Source organism: Notamacropus eugenii, chromosome 1 (assembly GCF_028372415.1).
Source record: "Notamacropus eugenii isolate mMacEug1 chromosome 1, mMacEug1.pri_v2, whole genome shotgun sequence".
Classification (NCBI taxonomy): Eukaryota; Metazoa; Chordata; class Mammalia; order Diprotodontia; family Macropodidae; genus Notamacropus; species Notamacropus eugenii.
In genome coordinates, this window is record NC_092872.1 from 192883316 (window position 1) to 192909351 (window position 26036).

A 26036-nucleotide genomic window follows, 5' to 3' on the forward strand; every position below is an offset into this window, starting at 1 on the left:
CCTGAATCTGGGAGTTCTGATTTGCACTAGGATAAGATGAATGGGTGTCTGCACTAAATCTCACATCTAATATGATGAGTCCCGGGAAGCAAGCTGCTACCAAGCTGCCTTGACTAAGGACAAGCAAATCATCCTAGATCAAAAATGGAAAAGGTCAGTGCTGTGCTGGTGAGTAGCAGGATTGAGTCAGCGAGTAACCACTGCATTTCTAGCCTAGATGGATGGATGGAAAGAAGACAAAAAGATAAAGGGGAAAAAAAAGAATAAACCCCGCGGGAAAGCATCCCTGTTAACTCAGTCCAAGTTTTTATGTTAGAGGGTAAGGGTAAGGTGCCTTGGGGAAATGAGCAAGGATACAGGAGTTAAAACATCTTACTTCTAATCACATCATTTTAATTAAATTAATTTATAACCTTGGCAAAAACATTTTGTCTTTCTTGAGTTGATACTTATTTCACAGAACTACTAGAAGATAAAATGAGATAACACATTTATTGTCAGAATGCTTCAAAAAGTAAAAGATAGCACAAAGATTTAAGATTTTTTTCACAGTCCAAAGAAGTTACTCAGATTCTAAAATAATTTAGGGATGGAAAACACATATATATATACCTAATAAGAGGATATATACTACAGGACCAGGAGTAAAGCACCCAAAGTGGTTTAATTTACAATATTAGAAACATTACTTCCTCCTCCTGATGATGATAAGAATGGCTCAGGTGGTTTGCAGGGGTGGGAAACCTGCAGCCTTGAGGCCACATGTGGCCCTCTAGGTCCTCAAGTATGGCCCTTCAACTGAATCCAAACAAAATTCTGTGAAGTTTGGATTCAATCAAAGGGCCACACTTGAAGACCTAGAAGGCCACATGTGGCCTTAAGGACACAGGTTCCCCATCCCTGGTAGGGATACTGAGTCCCTAAAGATGAAATTCTTAATGTGGGATTTTTTTTTAACATTTTGATAACTGCATTTTATATAATTGTTTTCCTTGGTAATCCTTTGCATTTCTTTTATGTATTTAAAAATATTCTGAGAAGGGGTCCATAGGCTATACTAGTGTGCTAAAGGAATTTATAATATAAAAGATTAAGAGACAGGCACACTTTAAGAAATGGGCATATGACCAGTTGAAAATCAGAATACTCTTATCCCAAAATACCACCCTCCAGCTGAAGGATACAGTACTGTCATCCCAAAATACAATCTTCCAGCTGAAGACTAGAATACTGCCATCCCAAAATACCATCCTCTAAAACACAGCTCCCAGGAATAGCTCCCAGTCTCAGCCAAAGCTTTGATGCTTAGGGTCATGGAAGAATGTGGCAGATGCTCCCTGTCACCACTCCCCTCCAGGATATAAGTCCCACTCCACCAATCAGCAGCCCTGGCCCAGATCCAATACCTTTGTCTTTGTCTTTTCCTTTGCTTTCTGTCTCCACAGGCGGCTGCTTATGGGTTGTAACTTTGTTCATGTAAATATATTCTTCATCAGAACCTATGGAAGAACAAAGGGCAAGGTTCACTTTAGCTCTTACCAAAAGAAAAGATGATGGAGAATCTGTTTATACTGTTAGTTTACTACTGCTTGTGTTGAGGGGACCATGTTATTTATCTGCCTTATCAAAAAATACAGATACAAAAAGAATCAAGAATTTGAGTTGATCTAAAAAAGAACTGATTCCGAGAATCAGCAGTCCTTCCAAAGTGGGGTGCCATGCTGTTGACTATTCCTTCTCCAGCCCCATTTTCTGGCATGCAAGTACCACAGGTAGCCACTGGAGTGAACGAGAACTTCAGGAGAAAGCCCTATTCAAAATTCCCTTCCCTGGTCTACCAATTAGAAATTACTTTGTGTTAATAAACTCCTCTTTTAAAATACAGATATTCCTTAGTAAAGGTAAGCTTTCCATACACTTTAATGTGAACTACTTTAGTTAAATAGCTATTCTTTGACCTAAGGAACTGGTATTTTGTTTTAAAACATAAGGCAACAGTGTGGGCCTGAATTGGTAACACAGTGGGGACATTTGAACAGTTACAAGAAAATGACAAGAGTGACTGCCAGATGTGTGACACTGTGAGTGTTTATGTGGGTACAGGTGAGGATGTTTGAAGGAGGTCAAAATGCGCCATTCACTTTCTTTCCAATTTAGTATGGCAACTCCCTTGGAAGCAAGCAGCTCCTTCAGAAAATAAAGTCCAGAGTGGTCAGGAAACCTGCTTTATGTCTTGCCTATACCTCAGAGGTTGGTCCACTATGGCATACTCTATTTTTAATGCATTAAGAATATTGTTTTCATTCAAAAACAGCACAATTACCTCATCTTAGAAACCTCCTGCATTTATCAGGTGGCTCTTTATTTCTATCTATCTATAGCTAATGAATTCAGTTAATTAGTAAATGAGATTATTGAAGGTAAGGTTCTAGTGCCAGCTCCACTAAAGCAGTGTGTCAGAATGAGCAGAGACCTGGCTTCAGTCCCACTTCAGACACATCAATTGGCTGTTTGACACTGGGTAAGTCCGTTACTCTTCTCAATGCCCAAGGCAAATCTTCAAGATTATAAGTTGCAGAGCAGGTGCCAATCTGCATGCATAGAGGGCACTTTCAGTCTTTTTCTATTTGTTTATACTTTTATTTTCCCCTTCCCATCCCCCTACTCCAACCATCCTATACTTTATTCTCCTCCATCTGGCCTCCTTCCTGTTCCTCCAGTATAACTCCATCCCTTTTCACTAGTTATCCCTCATACCTGGAATTCTTTTTCTCCTCTTTATTTTACTGGCTTCCTTCAAGACTCAGCTCAAATCCCACCTTGTGCAAAAGGCCTTTCCTGGTCCTCCCTTTCCCCCTACTTCTAGTGACTTCCTTCTAAGATTACCTCCCATTCACCCTGTATGTTCCCACTCATTCATTCATCTTGTATGTTCATAGTTGTTTACATACTGTCTCCACTATTAGAATGTGAGCTCCTCGAGAACAGGAATTATATTTTTGCCTTTCTTTGTATCCCCAGCACTTAGCATAATGCCTCACATGTAAAGCATTGAATTAGCCTGCTGACTAACTCACTGATTGGCAGGTTCTTAAACCAGTGAAATCAAAACTCAAGTCGGTTCTCTCCCCTTCTTTTTTCCCTTCCTCCCAAGAAAGCAGGGCCAGTCCTTTACTGTATTTCTCTCTCACTTCTTTCATCTTCCATACAGAGATGATGATAGAAATAATGGTCATAATAATATCAATTACTGATTTCAGAGGATTGTTGAGGCTAACAATCAGTTACCATTATTGAGAACAGGCCGATAAAGTAGAAATTTACTTCAATACTTAAAGCATCTGTGTTTGTATCTGTGTGGGAATTCCCTTCACAGCCGCAGACCTAAACTCTTTTTTTGTCTTAGCAGCAAATTGTCATACGTCGCTATGATGAAAAAAAAAATCAGCACAGGGTGACCAGCCTTCTGGTAAGGAGCTTCTCCAAGCTTAGCGAGGTTACTCTTGGACAGCAGGTCTAGGATGCATCACTGGCTGGCATTTAAAACCTTTTCATTTCGGTGGGACCTGACAGAGCTTGCGTATCCTTAGCAGAGCCTTTGACAACCTTGGGCAGCCCAGGGCACATCTGAGTAGGGCTTTATTTAGTGTACTATGTTATACAAATGCCAGTTGGGAGAATAAGTTACTCTTGTGGTTATTGGTAACAATAACTTTACTCCTTTAAAAAATAATGTCGCCTTCTCTCTGGCATGCTTCCGCACATTAGAGAGGTCTATTCAGTGGTATTTGTTTTGTTATCAGGGACTTGGATATTTGGCCAAGGTTAACTCATTATTGCACTACTTGTGTGTTCAGATCCATCCAAAATACTGCCACATGCAGCCCAAGCACTCTTGAGCCTTGATATGGGTGCATCTTAAATATCCCCAAATGATAAATCCAAATAAAAACCCAATTAGGCAAAATCATGAGGCCAAATCAACCAGTCTGGATTGTTGAAGGGTAAGGATCATAGATTTAGAGCCTGATTAGAGGGGCAGGAGGTGGGGAGACTCAGGGACCACTAAAGTGTAAAACACTAATTTTACAATTGAGGAAACTGAGGAGTAGGGTGGTTCAATTACTAACCAAATTTAATATTTTTGCCATTCTGGTGTAACTTAATCTAGTATATACTAAGTAAATCTCTGGATAGATCATACCAAAAGGACTTATCCATCAGTGGAAAAACATGCAATGAACCAGTTCTGGTAAGAGGAGATAACATTCAGTTTGAGAGAGCTTCATATTTGTATACGTCAACACGTGGCTTGAAATTTTCATCGTATAATGAGGGTTGCAGTGGGGGCAAGGGTGATATTTCTCTGAGCACTGGGTGACTGGGAAGGTGTTAAGGAGAACTTTGGGTGTCTGAGAAGAGCTGCAAAACGAAAAAGTAGTTTTGTTTGGGCCAGAAGAGTACTTTACATCTCCATCCATTTGAGAGGTAACTGCTACACTATGATAAGGACAGGCAACAGCATGTTGCCTGTCTGTGTGGGGAAGAGGCAGAGGGGTGCCATTCCACCAGGAATCAGGAGGGCTAGGTTTTACCTCAGCTCTGACACTAACAACCTACGTGATCTTGTGCAAACACTGACCTTTCCTGGACCTCAGTGTCCTCATCTGAAAAATAAGATGGTCTTTAAGATCCTTTGTAGCTCTAATATTTTAAGGTTCTATGGAACCCAGGGAGAGCATTTAGCTGAGCAAAAGCTTGTTTCTGATTTTACTTGGCCTTACAAAAGAGACAAAAATGGTTGACTACATCTCCAGTGGCACATGGTACAATAAAACGTACCCAGTCAAGACCTTAATAAATAAATATCACTGTAGAGATCCCTATATTCATAGCTGTTTGCCAAAGATGCTAAGAAGTTATTTTTTAAAGTAATAAAATAAAAGACTACATGACATGAATGCAATATTTACCTTTAAGAAAAAAAAATTTAACTTTTAGACTCCCCAAAATGTTTGGAAATACATACAATGTTAAACATTTGAAGATGATAGAATATAGGGAACTATTTTCTAACACCCCCCACTAAAATGTAAATTTTAATAAGCTTTATGGAAGAAAATAGCATCTTTTATCTAGAATGAAATCTTCTCAGACTAATCTAATTTCCTAGTAGGACAGATTGGAAAGTTTGGTAGAGTGAGGAGGGAGGTAAGTCTGTGAGTCTGTCTGCAATAATCTGGGAAAAGATGGTCTACAGCCTAACCCATACAGCTATTAGATTTTTTTTTAAATGGTCCAAGCACTGTTGTTAGAAAAAAGATTATTTTAATACATGTCAGCGCAGAAAGTATGGCCAGAAGGATTTACATGGAATTCAGTATGGATTTTATCATTTTATCCTAGGCATGGATAAAACTGAGAACATATGTATTGAATGGCCAGATGACACATTAGCCTCTTGAAAACAAATGAAAGCTAGCCCCCAGGATGCCAAGAAGGTTGGCAGCAGAGTATGGCAGAGCACTGGATCTGTAGACAGAGGACCTGGTTCACCTCCCAGTTTGGCAACCAAACCTCATCTATCTCTTTGGGCTGGAGTTTCTTCATCTGTAAAATGAGGGGACTGGATCTTCTCTAAGCTGCCTCTTTGTTCTCAATCCTATGGAGCTCTAAGTCTTCCATAAAACCCATTTAAATGCAACCTTTTTTGATAATGTGCCCTGCCCTTTAATCCAGCCACAATGAATGAATGAAAAACAGTTGTCCACTTATTAAGTACTTATTATGTGCTAGGCACCGTGCTAAACACTGAGAATGCAAAAGGAAAGAGGCAAGACAATCTACAAGTATCCTCCTTTATCCTTACAGCCTTTTATTTGTACTTCTTTTGTGAATTTACCAGGTTCATTTCTGTTTTGTAGTTATTATGACTTATTTTTCCTTCTGGACTGTGAGCTCCTTGAGGGCAGGGACTTTGTTGTTTTCATCTTTTCCCCCACAGTGCCTAGGATACATAGTTAGCAATATGGGGCTGGGCTTGAAGGGCTATGGTTCCATGACAATCTTGTGGTGGTGGAGTGCATCAGGCATCAGGAATTTGCACTTGGCACTGAGCTCCTCAACATTCATTCAACAATTATTTATTAGTTGCTACTAAGTGTCAGGTGTTGTGCTAAGTACTGAGAAAACAAAGATAAAATAAAAATCAATAATTTTAAAAACACAGATGCTACTCTTAACAAATTTAAAGATGACACAAAACTAGGTGGCTTCAAGATTAAAAAAATATATTGGCAGACTGGAACATTAGGTTGAACTGAATACAATGAAATTCTATAGGGACATGTAAAATCTTATGCTTAGGTTCAAGAAATTGACTTTCCAAGAACAAGACAAAGGGAGGTATAGATCTACATATACATATATACATACATACACACATATGTGTGTGTTTGTATCTTCAGAAAGATCTGGGAATTTTCATGGGAGCTCAATATGAGTCAAAAGTATGATATGGCAGCCCCTACCCTCTAAAAAAAGCATGTGTCCTTGAGCTGTTAGGACAGTCATGGCTTCCAGGAATAAGTAAGTAATAGTCCTACAGTGCTGGCCCTAGTAAGACAACTTCTGGACTAGTACATTCAATTCTGGGTACCATACTTTAGGGAAGATATTGATGGGATGAAGAATGTTCAGCAGAAGGCTGGCAAATGCCCGTGAAGGTCAGCTGAAGGAACAGGTGATGCCTAGCCTAGAAAAGAGTTAGGCATGGTATTGTAGTTTACTTCAAGTACTTGAAAGGTCATTGTTGGGAAGGGATAGGAACTGAACCTGTGATTTCACAGATAGATGGAATTTCTGGATGAGAAATCTCTCTCTTCCGAAGCAGACTGGCACCTTTGGAGCAATTTTTAATCTGAGAGATTGCCTTGCCCAGTGATCCACAGATAGGACGTGGCAGTCAGGAACCGAATTCAGGTCTTCCTTACTTCAAGGTCAGATTTCAATCTACCGTGTCAGGTCACAGAGAAGAAGGTTTATAACTGTTCTGTTGACTGCAGGAAGGCAAAGCTAAGAATAATGGGCAAAAGTTGCAAAGGGGGAAATTGGTGTTAAGAAGGACTTCCAAACAATTAGAGCTACTCAAAGTGGAATGGGATGCTTCAGGAGATAGTGAGGGGCTCCCCTTTACTGGAGTTATTCAAAAAAAGACCGAATGGCCTACTTGTTCACAATGTTGTTATAGGGATTCTTTTGGGGTTTATTTTGAAATACATGGGTGCTGAGGTCCCTTCTTCCTCTGAAATTCTGTGATTCTCTGATCAATAAACATATGTTGAATTAAAATTGTTAGGGGACTGATTTTGTATACAACATAAAAAAGGTCCAGAGATCACTTTGGATAAAGGCCAATTGTGTGTTAGTAACATAATCCTAGGTTTGCAAAGCAAACACCACTTTGGGATCACTGAGACAGTTTAGAATATGGTCACTTTTCTTTTTATAAGATTACTTTGCTTTACACAATGGATGTGTTCCCAAAAGGCTGTAAGCAAATTCCATGGTTTTAAGTCAGCTCATATTTTGAATGAACCAGGTTACAGCTATCTAAAGGAGTGCCATGTAAAATCCTTTAAAAAGTCAACAATCATCCTATAACTATCCCATAGCTAATCTTTGCAATCTGGCTCTTCATATATTATACTGGAATTCTTTAAAGTGAAGCTCATGAATACCTGGTTTGGCTCAGATAACTTATGACAAGAAATCTTAGGAAGCATTGAAGAGTGCTGGGAAACAATTCAGAAGAGAGAATGCCCCAAGTTAACTAGAGCCTGGGTGCTAATGAAAAGGTAAAGAGACTAGAATTTGTACAGCCCAGAGAAGACTGAGGGGAATACAAGAAGTTTCATGCATGTGAAGCTCTATGTCACAGAGGTTGAAAACTGAACAAGAAAGTGGCCTTCATTAAACCTGCGGACTTAGACTAAACATAAGGAAGAACTTCCTGAGAGGCAAGTAAGGAGTGGTCATGGGGTGAGACATTTCCTTCTCTGAAAGTTCCTTACCTCCTAGGATGGTTTTGGTCAGGTTTTATCAAGAAGGCAGGGAGCTAGATAAAATCCCCTTCTACTAGCCTAAAGACTCGAACATATTTTTAAAATAAAAAAGCAAAGTAAAACAAAACAAAAATCCTTGAAAATTGCCATCTTTTGCCCTTTTGAAAAACACTTAAAGTTCAGGATTTTGTGGTTTCCAATGCCTCCAAACCATGTTTCCCTGAACTTCCTTTTCTGCCTCAGGTCATGGTTAGAGCAGTAACTTTTCCAGAGTAAACACACCAAACCACAAAAGCCAGTCACTGCAAAGAAGAGGTTATTTGAAAACTGTCTGCTGCTCTAAGGCACTGGCACTTGTGATGGGACCAAAGAAATGCCTCAATCCACCACGACACCTTACAAACATGCAGACATTTATTCTTTATACCTAGACTAAGTCCCTCAAGCTAAAGGGTAAGCCAATGACTACTTTGCTCTTAAGCAATCATTAACAAAATTTCCTCCCATGTGCAGGGGTATGCAGGGGCACTAGTACAAAAGTGAGATCATTCCTGCCCTCAAGGAGCCTAAGGCTACTCTGCCACATTATATACTCTGCTTGCCTCCCCTCACCCAAACCTTTGTCACCACAAACCAGTACTTCTGCTTTACAAAGCAAAGACTATCTGGGAATGGAAAGACAATTCCACAAATAATCATCTCCTTCCCATATCAAGATGGCCTGGGGAGGAGCACCCTCAGGAAGGGATGACTCAGGACTCACTGTTGGTCTTTGTGTAGAGCCGAAGGAGATCCGTGAGGAAACTCTTCTGCACCACAGCAGTGCTACTTAGGTTCTCCTTGTCGAGGATCTTCAAAAAGGCATCCAGTTCTGTAAGCAGCTGTTCGAGGGCTAAAAGAAGAAAAAAGAAGCAAGAAACGATTATAATAACAATGTAAAAGAAAGGCAATATGGGATAATTAAAGTCAGAATGGTATGCTGAAAGGAAGAGTAGACTGAGCCAGGAGACCAAGTTCTACTCCTGACACCGTCAATCTGTGATTTGGGGGTGAGAATCTTCACGTCTCTGTGTGCCTCAGTTTCCTAATAATAATGTGTCGGAGAAAGGATTTATACTCAGGTCTATCGGATTCCAAGTCTGGTTCTCTAGCCATTACATCATTTAGCTGTAAATTAAGAGATTCAATAATATGGTCCATTCTAGCTCTAAACATTTTCTGATTCGAAGTTTGCACCTGGCTTGGCAGTAAGAAGGAGATGGCAAGAGAATTCTTCAACCTGTTCACCTTTGGATTACAAACTACCCCAGGGACCCGCTTTCAAGAAAAAAAAAGAATTGCTAGTCTAGTCCTAACCACTAGGTGGCATATAATTTCAGGAAAGGACATGAAAATAAAGGCATTAACAGGTTCTGTGAAGTTGGGGCATTAGAACCCAAAAATCTTGGAAAGAAGAGTTGGAAGTCCCCTTAGAGATTGCCTAGAACAACCCCCTGCCCCCAAATACATACATTTTATAAATAAGGAAATGGGGCTCCTTAGAACTCATGGTATTTAATAGGATTTCTTTTCTTCTTAATTTATACAACTGAATACATACACATGGGATTTCTTCCTCAGAGAGTCTGAATGAATGCAGCCCGATATTTGTATGGAGGAATCATTCTCATCCTCAAAGTAAAACACAACCACTTTTTTGTCACCTGGAAGACTTGTTTGTCCACTACTGTGTTCATTATATCAGAATTTTCTGACATAATACCAGGCTTTTCTGAATTTGATGGACAAGAATTAATTTTTTGCCAGAGCTCAGACTAGAGAGTAGGGGGAAATTGGCACTTTTGTGCAGGGAAAAGGATAGACAGTGAAGTCTCACAGTCATTGACAGCTTCTACGAGCATCTTTCTTGGGCATTTTTATAAGTAATCAACAAGAGGCAGAATGGTTCTAGCGTAGAGATGACACTAAGTTATGCTAGGGCATCATGCCAACCTGAGGATAAACCATGAGTATACCAGGCACAAGTATGTTACTAATTATGTATTTCATTCATGACTGCCAAAATATTTTATATATTTACATATACATGATGTCCCAAAATATCTTAGTGCAGTAGCTTAGAACTTCACTAAGAACTTTGGGACCAAAAAATGCTAATTTTTTAAATGTTTCCACTGCCTTGATCATTTTAGTTGCCATTAAAGTTTAATAGCTATTAAAGTTTAAAACTGCAATAAGACTTCTGGGACACCCTGTATATTATTTGTTCACAGATGTTTATCATGAATCTCTAGGTCAGGTACTAAAACAATTTGATCCTCATAGTTTTGGGAGAAAGGTAAATCTGGTATCAGAAAAGTGAAATTAATGAAACATTTAATAAGCACTTATTATGGGCAAAGTACCATGCTAATGCTGGGGATACAGATAGAAAAGTACAGTTCTTGCTCTCAAAGGGTTCACATTCTTTTTTTTTTTTTTTTTTTTAAGTTCTTTTTTTTTTTTTTATTAATTTTTTTATTTTTTTTAATGTTTAACAATCACTGCCATACAATTGCGATTTTATCCCTCCCCACCCACCCCCCACTACCTCCCTCCCTCCCCACGACTGCATACAATTCTGTATAGATTCTACATAAACTTTCCTATTGAGTATATTTTCACTATCGTCATGCTGTGTAGTCAGACTAAGATAAATGAAAGAATCCGTATAACAAATCAGAACATGATACACAAACAGATACACATACACAAACATGATCTGCTACATTATGTGAGTGACTTCCATATTTCTCTCTCTGAGTGTGGAAGGCTTTTTGCCTTGAGGTCCACCATTGGGATTTTTTTTTTTTTTCAGAAGTTCTTGTGTTATTACAAAAATCTAAGTCTACCAGAAAAAACTCTCACACACTGTGGTTGTTGCTGTGCATAAAGTTCTCCTGGTTCTGCTCCTTTCACTCAGCATCAGGTCATATAAGTCCTTCCAGGCCTCTCTGAAGTCTTCTTGTTCATCATTTCTTATGGCACAATAGTACTCCATTACATTCATATACCATAATTTATTCAGCCATTCCCCAATTGATGGACATCCCCTTGACTTCCAGTTTTTGGCAACTACATAGAGTGCTGCTATAAATATTTTTGTACATGTGGGACCCTTTCCCATTTTTATGATCTCTTGGGGATATAGTCCTAGTAGCGATATTGCTGGGTCAAAGGGTATGCACATTTTAGGGTTCACATTCTAATGAGGGAGTCTACACATACAGAGGGTGTTTGCTACAAGGCAGATGTACGAGTCCTTAGGTTGCAGTAGCAAAGCAGATGTTAATTCTTCTTTAATGTAATATTTACTGATAAAATGATACCACTTTCTGATGGAGGACCATTAGAGGCATCAAGGACTTTGGGGCAAGATGTTTCTTTTTTGCCTCTTTAGTGACTATGACTGTAGCCCCTCCAGGAGCAGGGGCCTGGCTTCATATCCCAAAAGAATGCTTCCCAGAGCGATGGCTATGGACACTGGGATGTTCAAAGTCCCCTCAGAGCACTGATGCAGATCAAGTTCTTCTGGCTCCAAGGTCTATCTGGACTCTACTAGACCACTCTAGAGTATGGCCCAGGGCAAGAGACTACATGAATACACAGAAATGTGGGCAAAGATAAGTAAATCCAATGTAATGCCTGGATGAAAAGACAACCCTAATGATACTTATAGGATATAGTTTTCAACTATTAGTCATAAGGCAGTGTGGTACAGTGGGAAGAGCATTGGATTTGCAATCAGAGGACCCAGGTTCAAAATCCCACCTCTATCACTAGCTATGTTGCCTTGGGCAATTTATTTTACCTCTTTGGGCCTCAGTTTCTTCCTGTGTAAAATGAGGGATTAGACTTGATGATAGCCTCTAAAGTCCCTTCTAACCTTAAATCTACAATCTTATGAAGTTAGTTAATACTGAAGAAAAAAGATCATGAAATCACTGTAGGCTATCTCTTGGACTACTTCAATCAAAAGTTATTCATAACAACCCATCACGACAAAGAGTGCTTACTTAGGCTGCATGGCAATAGTGGGTAGAGAGCCAACTTTAGAGTCATGAAGATCCAGGCTTGAGTTCTGCCTCTGGTTGTGTGACCTTGGGTAAGTCATTTAACTTCTCAGTGTCCTAGGCAACTCTCTAAAACTACATTTGATGAGTTGCTGAACTACAACTGGGATGGGTGTTCCATATAAGAAGTCACCCCTCCTCCTATCCCCTCCTTCATGAAATCATAAGTTCAAAACAAAGAACAAAATTCAAAGCCATGTCATCCCACTCAAAGACTGTCATTCTACTTCAAAAAAGATATATTGAAACTGGAGAGATTCCAGAGAAGGGAAACTAAAATGGTCAAGGCAATGGAGACCAAAAATATTAGTATTTTTCAGTATGGAAAGATAAATAAAGTGATAAAGATTTGGTCTAAATTGTGATAAAAAGTAGTATAAATTGATAAAAATAATCATGAAGTATATGTGCATGGGGACTTTTTAATAATTGCTAGGATATGAAGTCAAGGGAATACCTTTTGGAGTATGAAAAAAAGGGGATAGAGCACCATCTATTTTGGGGGAACATGGAACATATGGAAGCAGAGCAAAAGGAGGAAAGAACAGTACCCGATTGCCGAGGGCCTTCAATAGCTAGTGCTTGGCATATCAGAGGCAGTGATGTGACCCAAGACCCCGCTCAGATGCTACAATCGCCATACAGCTTTCCCTCATTGCGTCTCTTCCTTCTCAGATGAAAGTGTTCTCTCCCTCCTCCAATCTCTTTAAAACATGAGGTTTACCACCCCTTGTACCCTTACCACATTCTATCTTGTTCATACGTATCTGTGTACAGGCCATAACCCCTGTCAAAGCTCATAGCTGGAGCCATTTCATTTTTCATCTTGGTAACCCCAAGCAAGGTCTTTGGCAGACTAAATGCTTACTAACAGTTTGTTGACTTGAACTGCAAAACATAGCCTAATACACTGTGTGTCATTTAAATGGCTGCTCTGCATGTCCCTTTCACAAGGTTGGGGAAAATGAGAGACAAATTATGAGCTATTGCCCAGGCATCCCCAGGAAAAGTAAAGCGTAAGATATAGATATAGATATAGAATAGCAAGATATAGATATAGAATGGCAAGATACAGAAAGCAGGCATTTCTTAAAGCCACGTTAAAATCATTAAGACTTTTAAATCTGGTTCTGGCTGAGTAGTTCATGGAAGTAAAAATGCCAAATGAACCCAATTACTACCACAGTAGAAAAACACCTCCCAGGAGTCTGGAAAGGGGCTAACTTTAGGAGGTGGAGAATTCAAATGTGAGCCTCCAGTTGACTATCATCAGTGAACACTTTCTTCTAGAGTTAATTTGTGAAGAGTGGTTTTAATCTCTAACTACTCTTCTCACACCCTTCCTGGAAATCCTTGCTGGAGTTGACATTTCATTTTCTTCTGATGCATCTCATAAACTCATAGAATGTTACAGTTGGATCAGACCTTAATTAAAGCTCATCTAATTCAGCAATTCTCAATATTTTTTAGTTCCTATACTGACTGGTCTTCAGGAAACCTTTCTATATCCCTTATTCAGTATGAAAGGAAGTTAAAGTCTAAACTTCACAAAGCATATGCATGTGAAAATAGATTCATTTCAAAAAGATAACTTTATTAGCAAATATTCCATCCATTTCTTCTTGATGAACTTCTCACACCTCCTCTGTATTCCCAACCATGGTTTAAGTCAGGGACACCTTATATAATTCCCTCCTCACATAATACAACTGTCTCCTCAATTTATAGGAAACTGAGGTTTCACTGGCTTGGGCATTCAGGCTCTCTCTTTGATTCTATGTTTTGTACTTCTGAATTTGCTATAATAAGTGGCTCTCTGGTTAGAACCGACATTTCTATGGTAAAGGAAGACAGCCTAGGGTATAATGTGAAAATCAGTTCAGTGTCCTCTTTCCTTTTTATGTCTCTCATCCACTCTACAGTTTTCCTCCTCACTTTGCCTATGCCTTGATCCTATTAGTGGCATACATAAATAAGTATTTTGGAGTTATAAACATAAACAGCTCTATTGGAGTAATATTCATTCATATCCACTGAGCACCTACAGAGAGGTTGTCAAGCCCTGTTGTTAAGAAGGAAAAAGATCTTTAAATGCCCCACTGACTACCAACCTCAGAAACTAGGCTAGACCTGTAATCCAATAGAGGTCAGTATAAGGTACTGTTGGTAAAGAAACTCCTCATATCTGCACATCAACAAAGGATTTGCAACTCATAGGATTAGAGTGTTGTTTGGGAGTACTCTGAGGTTTAAGTGACCTGGCTGGGATCACAGTCAGCATGTGTCAGAGCCGGGAACTCAACCAAGGTCTCTCTGGCTCCAAGGCTGGTTCTCCATCCACTGTGCTTGGCTGGTCCTCAGGCAGTGCTTTTCAGTTTTACAGTACATACAGTTCACAGAAACCAGAGCATCAGGACTCCTTTCAAGACTGTCTCCTCATGCATCTCATTAAAGGCAGAAATCAGCATCCTTTCCTGACCCAAAAGGAATGTCTCCATGGCCTGGTTCTATTCAAAGGCTCTTTGATCTTAGTGGGATAGTTTGCTTCTGAACTTGATACCTGCAAAAATAAACTCTCCCTGAAATGAATATCTCCATTCATTCCAGTAGGGTGGGAGCATTGGGGGGGAGGAAATACAGGAACGTGGGAACAGAGGAGGGGAAGAGGAATTTGTATGTTTCAATAAGAAAGTGATAAAGGGAGAAAATGTGAATAACAACAAATTTGGACTTGGTGTTTATGAGGAGAACCTAACTGGTCTTCAGCATGAATATGAAGCAAAAAACAATTCACCCTGGAAAGGCTGGATATATACAGAGACATATTAGCTGTCAGTTGGTTCTTTCTCATATTCTCTCTCTCCCTCTCTCTCCCTCTCTCTCTCTCTCTCTCTCCCTCCCTCCCTCCCTCCCTCCCTCCCTCCCTCCCTCCCTCCCTCCCTCTCTCTCTCTCTCTCTCTCTCTCTCTCTCTCTCTCTCTCTCTCTCTCTCTCTCTCTCTCTGTCATCGAATATAAACAGTAAACATAAAGGGACTGAATTGTATCTCTGAGATATCAGAGTTCAGAGAACTTACTTCTATCACTTCAAACCAAGGAAAAGAATTCCCTTCAAAGGGGCCCAAACTGAACTGTGAGAAACACTGGACAACAGGATTGAGGATGATGACCCTTATTATTTCAAGAGCGGAGTAGATGTTAAGGGCACCAAATGCAAAGCAAGTTAAAGAACAAGTGGGTAATCCGGAGCAGGGAAAGCAAAGCCAGTGTCTCTGTCCTTCGGTGTCAGGGGAGTACTGTCACTAGTCCCCATGTAAAAAAATATTCATTTCTAAGTCCTTAACTTTTATTTAAATCTTTCCAAGCCCCGTAACTGACCAAAGTCTGTTAGGAGCATCCATTCAGCATCAGTCCAAGTAAAATGAACTAGAGACTAAACCCAAACAATAAGCACCTATTTCAAAGATGTCTTTATAACAATTCTAATTAACATGCATCAGGTTTTGTTTTGTGATGCTACTGAGAAGTGCTCAGCATAGTGCATGGCACACAGGTGTCACTTAATAAATGTTTACTGAATTGAATTGAATATACTCAAGTAGTATGCTTAGCAATGAGAAGAATTCAAGGGAAACCCGAGAGGTTGACTGTCTTGAGAAGCTGGCATTCTTGGAGAGAAGATCCATACAAGTGGAATAATTACTGGATAAAACAATAAAGTAGATGAGTCACTGCTGAGGGGTTACAGCAGATTGGAAAGAACCATGGACTGAGAATCAGGAGACCTGGATCTTATTCCACAATTCATTTTACATAGGTAATACCCAGCAGAGGTGGGACTTGAATCCTGGTCCTATTTCCAAATGCAGTATACAACACTCACTTCCTAAAATGTTTTTTCACAATTGGAGGTGGGTGGGCGGGCAGGAGTAAATAGCCTAAGATCCCCCTTATCATATATGGGGAGACTGAGATAGAGAGAAGGTAATTAGACCTACTCATAATCATACAACTGGTATGTCTCCGAGCTGGGATATGAACTAGATTTCACTAAAGTTCAAGCTCAGGACTGCTTCCATTACTGCAAGACTGATCTTTGAGGCCCACCTCTACCTCTAAGGCTCTATAGTACCAAAACTGCGTGGGGTACTCGAGACCAGAGGTGCCAAATTTGGTGCCAAAAGGCCCCCTGACCCACCGGCAGACTCCCTAGTGCGACTTGAGCCAAATTAAAATGCAATGACAAAATGTTTAAAAATACAATATAAACGATGTTAATCTGTAGTTTTCTAAGTCAATATTCTGTCCACAGGGATCTTTCCATTTCTATATGAGTGTGACATCACTGCTCCAGGAGTTCAGAAGTCAGTGCCTGGTTGGAGCAGGTTGGGGAGGTCTTCATGGAGAAGATGGAGCTCAAATAAGGTTGTGAAGGAAAGGCAAGATTTGAAAGATGGTTGTTTTCAGATATTTGGGAACTTTTCATGGGTCTAAAACACTCAAGGAGCTAAAGAGCAGTATGATACTGTGGCAAGGCTTTGGACGCAAAGGATCCAGATTAAAACCCTGCTTCTGTGACTTCCTTTGTGACCTTGGCCAAGTCACACTCTTGAGATCTCAGTTGCCTTAGTTCCCTCTAGATTTGTAAGATGAGGTTCCCTTGGAGGTCCACTCTCGATTAAGGTCTGTGATCCATGCTCCTAAGACTGATGGGATAAAACTAGGTAAAATAACAACAATAAATGGAGAGAAAACGGAAAAACTCCCCCTCACTTTAAATTCACCTAGACTGAGTGCACTAATGGGAAGGTTTCCCTCTTCTGAAGGCCAGATGATAGCAAGATGGGAGTCGGAGCCTGTCAAACCCTCTCAAGATTTTAAGATTTTCCTATTCCTTCTTACACACATTGTGTTTTTATACAAATAAAAACTGAAACAGTTTCTTTTCCCCTTGAATTGACCAGCACATTCCTGAGACTTTAACTTCCTAAAAGCTGCCTTTTCCAGTAACCCTACCTAATTAATTCCTGCAAAACAAGCCACTTCCCACGTGATACTAAGCACAGAAGCCAGCAACTGGGAGGTTGCTAGGAGAGTCTTTTCTTCTCTTGGGTTGGAACTCAGACACTTGATGACACATGTGCAGCTCCACGCATGACCTCTTGGCAACAGACATTGATGGTCTCCACAAAGGAGAAGGGAAACCTTCCAAGGACACATCTGTAGTCTGGTCACTGCAAGGATGATCGTGTTAAGAACAAAACAGCTGATTAGGCAGATTCTCATGATTTAGGGGCAAATAGGAGGAAATCAGGACAGCACGGAGTCTACAGAAAGTCACTCTCCCTCACTGGGCTTCCTGAAGCTCTGATTTACCAGACCAAGACAGAGCAGAGATCAGCCTCACTGATCAGTTCATAAAATCACTAAATAGTGACTAATTAAAAGGGTCTTCCGTACTCTTCTTTCCTTCTGGTTTGGCCTTGACTGAAGGTCAAGAAGTGAGTGATTTTCTGACAGCAGACAACTCCAAGTTATTCTTCATTCGCGCTTGCCTGCTTTGAAATGCTTGTTTCTCAAATGAAACAGAGAAAAGGCTCATTTGGTACAGACACAAACCACTCTCTTCTCCCATTACCCCCTTCCCTCCAGTTTTCCTTTGAGTCTTGATTTATTAGTCCATAGAAATTAACCCAATAATTTCTGGGTCACATACAAACACTACCTAGGTCCCAAGGACAACTTCTGTCTGAAGGCTTGAGTCCTGTCCTCAAGCCTGAGTTTGACAGAGCTAGTAAGGCAAGACTGGTCTGAAGATATGAGCTATATTTCTTACAAACACAGTAACTTCTATCGATCACCTTGATCTGTAGAGTCACTTAGAATAGCAGAAAAAGTTACAGATCTGGAGTCACAGAATCTAGGTTCAAATTCTGACTGCTACTTACTTTGTAACCTTGGGCAAGTTACTTAACCTCTCTGAGCCTCATCTATAAAAAGAAGAGGTTGGAATCTCTTCCAGTTCTAAAGTTACAGCCCTATAATCTTAATTTCTTAATTGGGGGCAGTTAGCTGGTGCAGTAGAGCAAAGAACCTGGAGTCAAGAAGCTCAAATCCTGCTGTAGACACTCAGTAGCGATGGATATCTGGGCAAGTCATTTAACTTCTATCTGCCTCAGTTCTCTCATCTGTAAAATGGAGATGGTAACAGGGTTATTGAGAGGCTAAGATGACCTAATATTTGTAAAGTACTTTGCAAAACTTAAATTGCTGTACATATGCCAACTATGAATAGCTATTATATTTCCCCCTGCCCCAAACAACTACCCCATATGTAAATACATTTAAAAAAACCCCAAACCCTCAAATTTCCCTCTGGTGATACTGTGGTGCAATGAATGGATAAAGCACTAGATTTGGAGTCAGAGAACCTCGGTTTGAATCCCAGCTCTCCTACGTACTACCCATGTGACCCTGGGGAAATCACCTGGTTGGGCTTCAGTCTGCCCATCTATGAAGTGAGGACATTGGACTAGAAGTTCTTTAAGGCAAACATCTCTTTTCCCAGCTCCTTCTCTATGAGCCCATCGATCCCTCCACCCAGATGGCAACTTCTCTAGAATTTAGTATTTGAGAATTGCTATGGACAAAAAAAAATCCACACCCTTCGGATAATCTAGAGCTAAGCTCTAGATCTAATCTGGTCAGACTACTGAGAAACAACCCACCACCAAGCCCAAAAACTCTCTCGAAAACCTCTCCAGATTGGTGGGATCTATCAGAATTTATACAGTCAGCTATCAATCAGTGCAAAAATACTTTATCCCATGAAGTGGCCTCGTGAATCCTAAATCTGTAGTATTCAGAGTTTAATTAGGTAAATTATGGCAATTGGTTCTAGCCTAGTAGAAATATGCAGTGCAAATTCAAAGAATGTGACTACTTAATGGGGATTCATTACTTGTACTAATCTGAAATGGAGCAGCCTTTGAGAACTCAGTGTCAACTCCATGACATGATTAAGCATTAGAATAGGATGTCCTTAGACTGTCCCCTAAGAGAGAAAATGCTGGATTCATTCACTTCTCAGGAAAAAGTATTCTTGTAGTAGATCAAAACTAGAAAAGTATTCTCCCTTCTTTTTCACCCAACCAAATCTTATTCATCATAGGGCCCCACAATGGCTGTAAGATGTAGTTTCCTCTTCTGTAAAAAAGGGATTCCTTTTTTTACCTACATTACAGCACTATGGTGAGGAAGTATTTTACAAATCTTCAAGTGCTTGTGGAGTTTTGGTAGATTGGTATCCCTCCTTCAAGGATTATCTCCGATCCCATTTCTGTGAACTCTTCTCAGACCAGCCCAACCCAGAGTGAGTTCTCCTTCCTTAAAACGCCCAAAGCACTTCTCTATTCTACTCACTTGACATTTATTATACATTTATTTATACCTGTATTATTTACTAAGGTTTAACGTATGTGCATATTCTCTCTCCAACTACATAGTAAGCTCCTTGAGGATAGTACACGTACTCTGCCTGACACATAATAATGTGCTCAAATTTTTAATGACTGGTCTTTTTCAGTCTCTAGCAAAATATAAATGATAAAACTTCAGAAGTGACAGTCATCAAGGGGAAGGATGCAAGTCTCCCACACCCCTGTGCTCCTTCTTTCTCCAACTGGTCCATAGCAAGCTCAGAATAGGGGGTCATTCCTTAGCAGAACATGTCTGTACCACTGAATGGCTCTAGGGAGGACTTTCACATTTCCTTTCTCCCCCACATTTTTTCTTTTTCATTGCTTTTCCTCATCTTTCAGTGGAAGGGTTGGGGTAATAATTATGTTGTTCATTCTGGAAACTGAAGGCCCTTGTGAGTGCTTTCCATCACTGTTCTGTTAAAGTTCAGAGTTCTCTGGTCAGGGCTGACAGCTCGTCAATAAGATTCTTGTTTAAAACTTCCAAGGCCCACGCAAATCTGCTTCAGTTCAACTGTTCAATTCATTGGCTGTGACCGTGAAGAAGCTTTGTCTCTTCAGCTGGCCTCCTCCCCCAGGTTTTCTCATCTTGAGGTAATCTTGCTGTTTGGTCACTGGGCTCACACCCTAAACTTCTCATCACACCAAGAAAGTTCTTCAACTGTTTCCCTGCTGTTTTACACACATATTTATATTTGCTCAGCTGCATTTTCTGGAGGCACACAATACAGCATGATTTCCCCTTCAATATTAAAAGGCAGATGTGTACATTTCTTATATTCACACTTTGCCTTCCTTCCTTTCTCCTTCTCCTCTTTCTCTCTCTTTCCCCCTCTCTTTCTCCCCCCTTCTTTTTCCTTGTCTCTCTTCCTCTTTCTCCCCCTTTCCTATCCTTCTCTTTCTCTCCCTCATCCCTCTCTCTCCCCTTCTTGTTCTTTGTCCCCCCCTAATACATACACATACACACTTCCTGGCCTGGGTGGTTTTGACCTTCTGTGGGCAACCTGGTGGTACCCCACTAACAAGTGCTGCCACATTAATGCCAAACATAGTGCAGCTTCTCATTTGGCAAAGTGTCCTGAGCTCAAGCCATCTGACACACTCAACCTGGGATGGCATATGTGCATCAAAATACAGATGAGGAAACTGAAGTCCAGAGGGACTAAAAGCCTTGTTCAAAGTCATCAATGTTGTACAAGGCACTTTGCTAGGTGCTTCCTTATAGGACTTATGATACATCACATCCTGTCCTCTATAGTGGGTATTGGCACCCTCATCTTCTCTCACCCTACTAGACAGAACCAGTTGTCATATAGGGAAAGGAGCACTGAGTTTTGAGCCAGAAGACCTAGGTTTGAATGCTGACTATCTATTGTCAACTGTAGTATTTGGGTTGTCCCATCGCCTTCCTGAGCTTCAGAAATGAGGGTGTTCGACTAGATGATTTCTATGGTACTTTTCTCACTGTAAATACTATGACTTAATGATGTGGATGATGAAAACCATGAAGGCAGTGATCTTTGTTTTGTATTCTCTGTTGACTGAACAAAAGAAGAACATTTCATAAGAGCTAGCTCTGCCCACAAGTCAATAAGTATACTATATTGGTCACTCCAACTACTATGATTCAGGATCCTTGAGAAAGGGTTTGTTTTCAGAGAGTTTCTATACTCTGTCAAAGACGACACCACCTGGCAAATGACTCCTCATCCAAGAGGGTAAAATACTTTCCAAGTGAAAAAATAGCCCTCAACTTCTTGGGACTAAGGGAGCTTCAGTGCAGGCATGACAAGCCCAGGACACTCTATATTCTCCCCCTCAGATCTCTAATCATTCTTCAAACTCATGTCAAGTGTTGGCATTAATAGACATTCTGCTTTAAGTAAACCTAATTATAAAATCGAGGTTCACACACATTCCAAAATAATAAATAAATATTAGTTTTGCTAAAGAATTCTCTACAGAGTAATTTAAAAACCATTCTTTTAAAAAGACAATCTCCTATAATATGGTTCAATATGACAAGGGACTGACCCATGACAGCATGGTTTTTGAGTATGTGCAACATACTGATGTCATTCCCCAAGCTGACTTTGGAATATACCCAAGTATTCTATCACTGTTTTCTGCCCCTGTATCAGATAGTCAAGAAAAATACCTTTCTGGACACTGATCTATAAATGAGAATGCACAGAAAAGACACTCATGGAGCAACTCCATGTCTCTCTTTCCTGGTGGTGATGGAGGCAAGGAACTGCCTTAAGCCTGTGGGTGGGGAGAGAGGTAGCAGCAATGGTAGCTGTGGCCTCGCATTGTCAGCTGCTTATCTTGCCACTCGGGATGACACAAGGCTATGAACATGGCACCCTTATTTGCCTCTTTATATTTTTTTCTGTTCCTAGGTAAAATATTGGAGAAAGCAATGAATTAGGCTGTGACCCTGTAAGTTTTAAAAGATCAGGAGAGTCACCAGTTTCTTGGCAGCCAAATCAGGTAAAATACCAACAAGGCCCAGAGAAGCAACCTGCTTGACCTTGCCCAAAAGTGAACTGACTCTGAGACACTATCTCCTGTTTTGGCAAAGGACTGATTTCTTCCATTTGTCATGTTGCACTTAGAAGTGAACTTGATGGACTAAGCTAAATGCTTTGTAGTCACCACTTTAAGTTTGAACTCACTCTCCCCAGAGATGGAAGTGAGATAAGGAAAGCATGTCCCCAGTTCAGGGGGGGTATGTTTATACCTTTTTTGCTGTATCTTCTCAGTAAATATCTTTTAAAAAGCTAATTGATATTAATTGGGTAAATGAGATCAGGACACTAATCACTAGGTCAATCAATGATATGAAAGAGATACTAACTATAACTGGTTATTGATATTGAGAACATACAAGAATGGGGACAGAGAAAATCAGGGAATGACAACTCAACTCAAGAATATCCCTCAGAATAGTGGGGAGAAGATGTAGCTAATCTTGTTCTGGGTAAACCTGATTCATCAGTGCAAGTGAAAGCTGGAACAAAGATAAGTCTATATATAGATAATATAATGTAATATAATATATTATAAATAAATATATATTTATTTATTATAACATATAATACATAAAATAATATAAATAAATAATGTGATATAATATAATAATATAGATAATGTGAAGAGTATGGCCCAATGCATTAAATGAATACACACACACACACCTATGTGTATGGACACATGTTGGTTTTATACACACAGACACACATGAGTATAAAATCTACTTGTACTTGCCCTAGTTTACTCCACTAGACTCCTTACCACCTTACAGAAAATCCCCTTCTTCCTTCCTTTGATACTCACACAAGCACCACTTTCTACATGAATCCCTTCCTGATTTGCCCTACTGTTAGTGTCCCCCTCCCAAATTACCCTGGATTTAACTATTTTGTATTTGTTCTGCATGGATACACACATGTATGTCTTTGCTGTCTTCTCCATTAGAATTAGATCCTTGCAAAAGAGATTGTTTCATAGTTTTTCTACTTGTATTCCCAGAACCTAGCATTGTGTGCGGCGCACATAAGGTACTGAAGAAACGCTCACTGGCTGACTTCATAGTTCTCTCTTCAATGTTAAGCGTCTAAAGGGCAGGAGGCCCATCTTCTGTAGCTGTGTAGCTCTAGATCCATTCGTGTGTTCTGGGACAGCTAACTTCAGTGTTATTCCATGACCCCTCACCCCTTCCCAAGACTAAGGAAAATACATAAATGACTCATTTGGATATAGCAACATTACTACAAAAATAACTGAAAAGCTAGGAGAATGCGCAAAAGAACACTAGAGGATGGGGCAGGGGAATAAAACAGTAGTCTATGTGGGGATCAGATTCTAGCATTTCCCTCACTCCTTAAAAAGATTCCCAAACTGTCCTGTTTCAGTGGGAATTTCAGAACCAAAAAGTCATAAATGCATGGGTCACCTAATCCATCACCCTCAATTTACAGGTGAGGAAACTGAGGCCCAAGTGACTTGCCCAAGGCAACACAGCTAACAAATGGCAGAGCTAGTATTTGACCTCAGGTCTGTGGACTCTAAGGTCAGCCTTCTTTCCACTATACTATGATATCTCCCTTATCAACCTATCTCACCAGACATTCCACGACCTTAGGAAGAGCACTGGGAGAGAAGGGCACTGCAAACAGACATGCCTTGCAAGGATCAGGCATTGCTGCAGCCTGATCCAGACAAAGGCTTTCTTCGGGTCCTGGAAGGGGCTTTGTTAGCCCACAGTAGCATTAGAAAATTCTTTAAATGGAATCCCTCAGAAGAGTAGTTTCATTCATAGTCAGCTGAGGCCCACTATTCTTGTGGGAGGTGCAAAGGTCTAGCCTGGTTGCTCTTTACATGGCAAATCATACAAATGGCACAAACAACTTCAGTCTTAATACAAGAGGATGCTGGGGTCACTAGAGTTCATATTTCCAGCATCAGAAATACTGCAACAGGCCAACATGACTTCAGTAACAGGATGGATAGGCTGTCTGGTTCTTGTTAGTTTAATATTCAGACTTATGAATCTGAGAATCACATTAAGAATGTGACAAAAGGACCAGGTAAGGAGATATCAAATGTGTCATCATAAACATCTCCACACACCTCCTTTCCACCCAAAAGAATGAAGGTACCACAGAACAGCATAGCAGGGACAAGTTATTTAGTCCAGCTCCCTGACAAGACATCCAAGAAAGGACAATTATCTTTTCATATGAAGTTCTGTGATAATGATTTTGGCATCTATGACCAAGAAACTGTTTCTTATATCAAACCTAAATTTCTCCTGCCCTTTAGACTCCTTCCCCTGTCTCCTAATCTTTCTGCAAGTTGGATATGTTTAATGAGGGTTGGTTTAAAAGAAAATATCTATTTGTAATTGCTACCACCTTCAGATCTAAAAGGTGAGAGGAAAAGTTCCTGTTTGTAAAGGCCCGTGAATCCCATTAGAAAATAACTACTATGCTTTAGAAGGTTAGTAATAATGATTGACACACAGTGGCTGAGAGGCTTGCCAAAGTACGATTTTTACAGAGAGATATTGTAGCAAACTGTCTCTTCTTGCTCCAGAAAATAGTTTTGAGGGAAACAGAGCAGAAATTTATGGAGGTATCACAGCAGCTTCTCCCTGTACCACCACACGGCCTCAAGGTTTTAAAATACATATCAATAAACCAGGTTCATGATCTGAGGAGCAGCCATGAAGTCACCAGGCTACAATTTCCAATGTTAACGTCATTTCTTTGGATAGTATTATCTCTACAAGGACACTATCAAAAAGGAAATGTCCAAAGTCACTGATAATCTGAGGAAAACAAATTAAAACCACTGTAAAGTATCCCTTTATGCCCATCAGACTGGCAAAGATGGTGAAGAATGGAAAAATTCAGTGTTTGCAGGGCTGTCATAAAAGAAGCATACAAATTTGGTGCTGGTAGAGTTTAAATTGGCTCAACCATTCTGGAAAGCAACAAGGAATTAAATAACAAAAGTTACAAACTGTTCATCCCTTTTGATTCAGTGATCCCACTGCTGTCCTCCAATGATAAAGATCTCACTATCTAGCCACACAGTTCATCTTGTTTTTGGATTGATTTCATTACAAGAAGTTTCTCCCATCCTCCCTCCTCCCCCCACCCTAATAGCATGAATCTGACTCCCTATAACTCCCATATATTGATTCTAATTCTATATTCTAAGGCCCCAGAATGAGTCTAATCCCCATTACATATGAAATTATTACATTAAGTAGTAGGAAGTAGGACCTTGAAGGAATTGAGGAAGGGACAGACAAGTTATCAGTTAGACTGAGAGCGAGTAAAGTGACAGACTGAGTCAAGAAGACAAGCTAGAATCATGCCGCAGACATCTGCCAGTTGTCACTGGGCAAGTCACTTAACTAGCCTCAGTTTCCTCATCTGTAAAATGGAGATGAGAACAGCACCTATGAGAACAGCACAGCTTTGTGGATGGAGCATTAGGCCTGGAGTAAGGAAGACCTGAGTTTAAATCCAGCCTCAGACACTTACTAGCTGTGTGACCCTGGGCAAGTCACTTAACCCTGTTTGCTTCAGTTTTCTCATCTGTATAATGAGCTGGAGAAGGAAACAGCAAACTACTCAAGTATCTTTACTAAGATAACCCGCAATGGGGACACCAAGAGTCAGACATGACTGAAATGAATGAACAGCAAAAACAGCACCTCTCTTCTAGGGTTGTTCTGAGAATCAAACAAGATGATATATGCAAGCACAGTGCAAGCCAGAAAGTGCTATACAAATGCTAGCCACTGTCTTGTTGTGAGCTGAACCTGTAAAAGTCACAGAGTATGGATTGAATGTCAGGTAGAAGTGCC

At 40.2% G+C, this 26036-nt stretch overlaps 1 protein-coding gene across 6 annotated transcripts in view; it reads right to left on the reverse strand.

Annotated features, from left to right (window-relative positions):
* The window catches only part of AFAP1L2 (actin filament associated protein 1 like 2), a 149773-nt gene that overhangs the window by 58348 nt on the left and 65389 nt on the right, over window positions 1-26036 (reverse strand). For all 6 annotated transcript variants that reach the window (XM_072623197.1, XM_072623224.1, XM_072623192.1 and 3 more), the window contains 2 exons: window positions 8827-8955; window positions 1407-1499 (listed from right to left, as the gene is read on the reverse strand). In XM_072623197.1, coding sequence (XP_072479298.1) covers window positions 1407-1499; window positions 8827-8955 — 222 coding nt within the window. The remainder of the gene's footprint in view (window positions 1-1406; window positions 1500-8826; window positions 8956-26036) is intronic.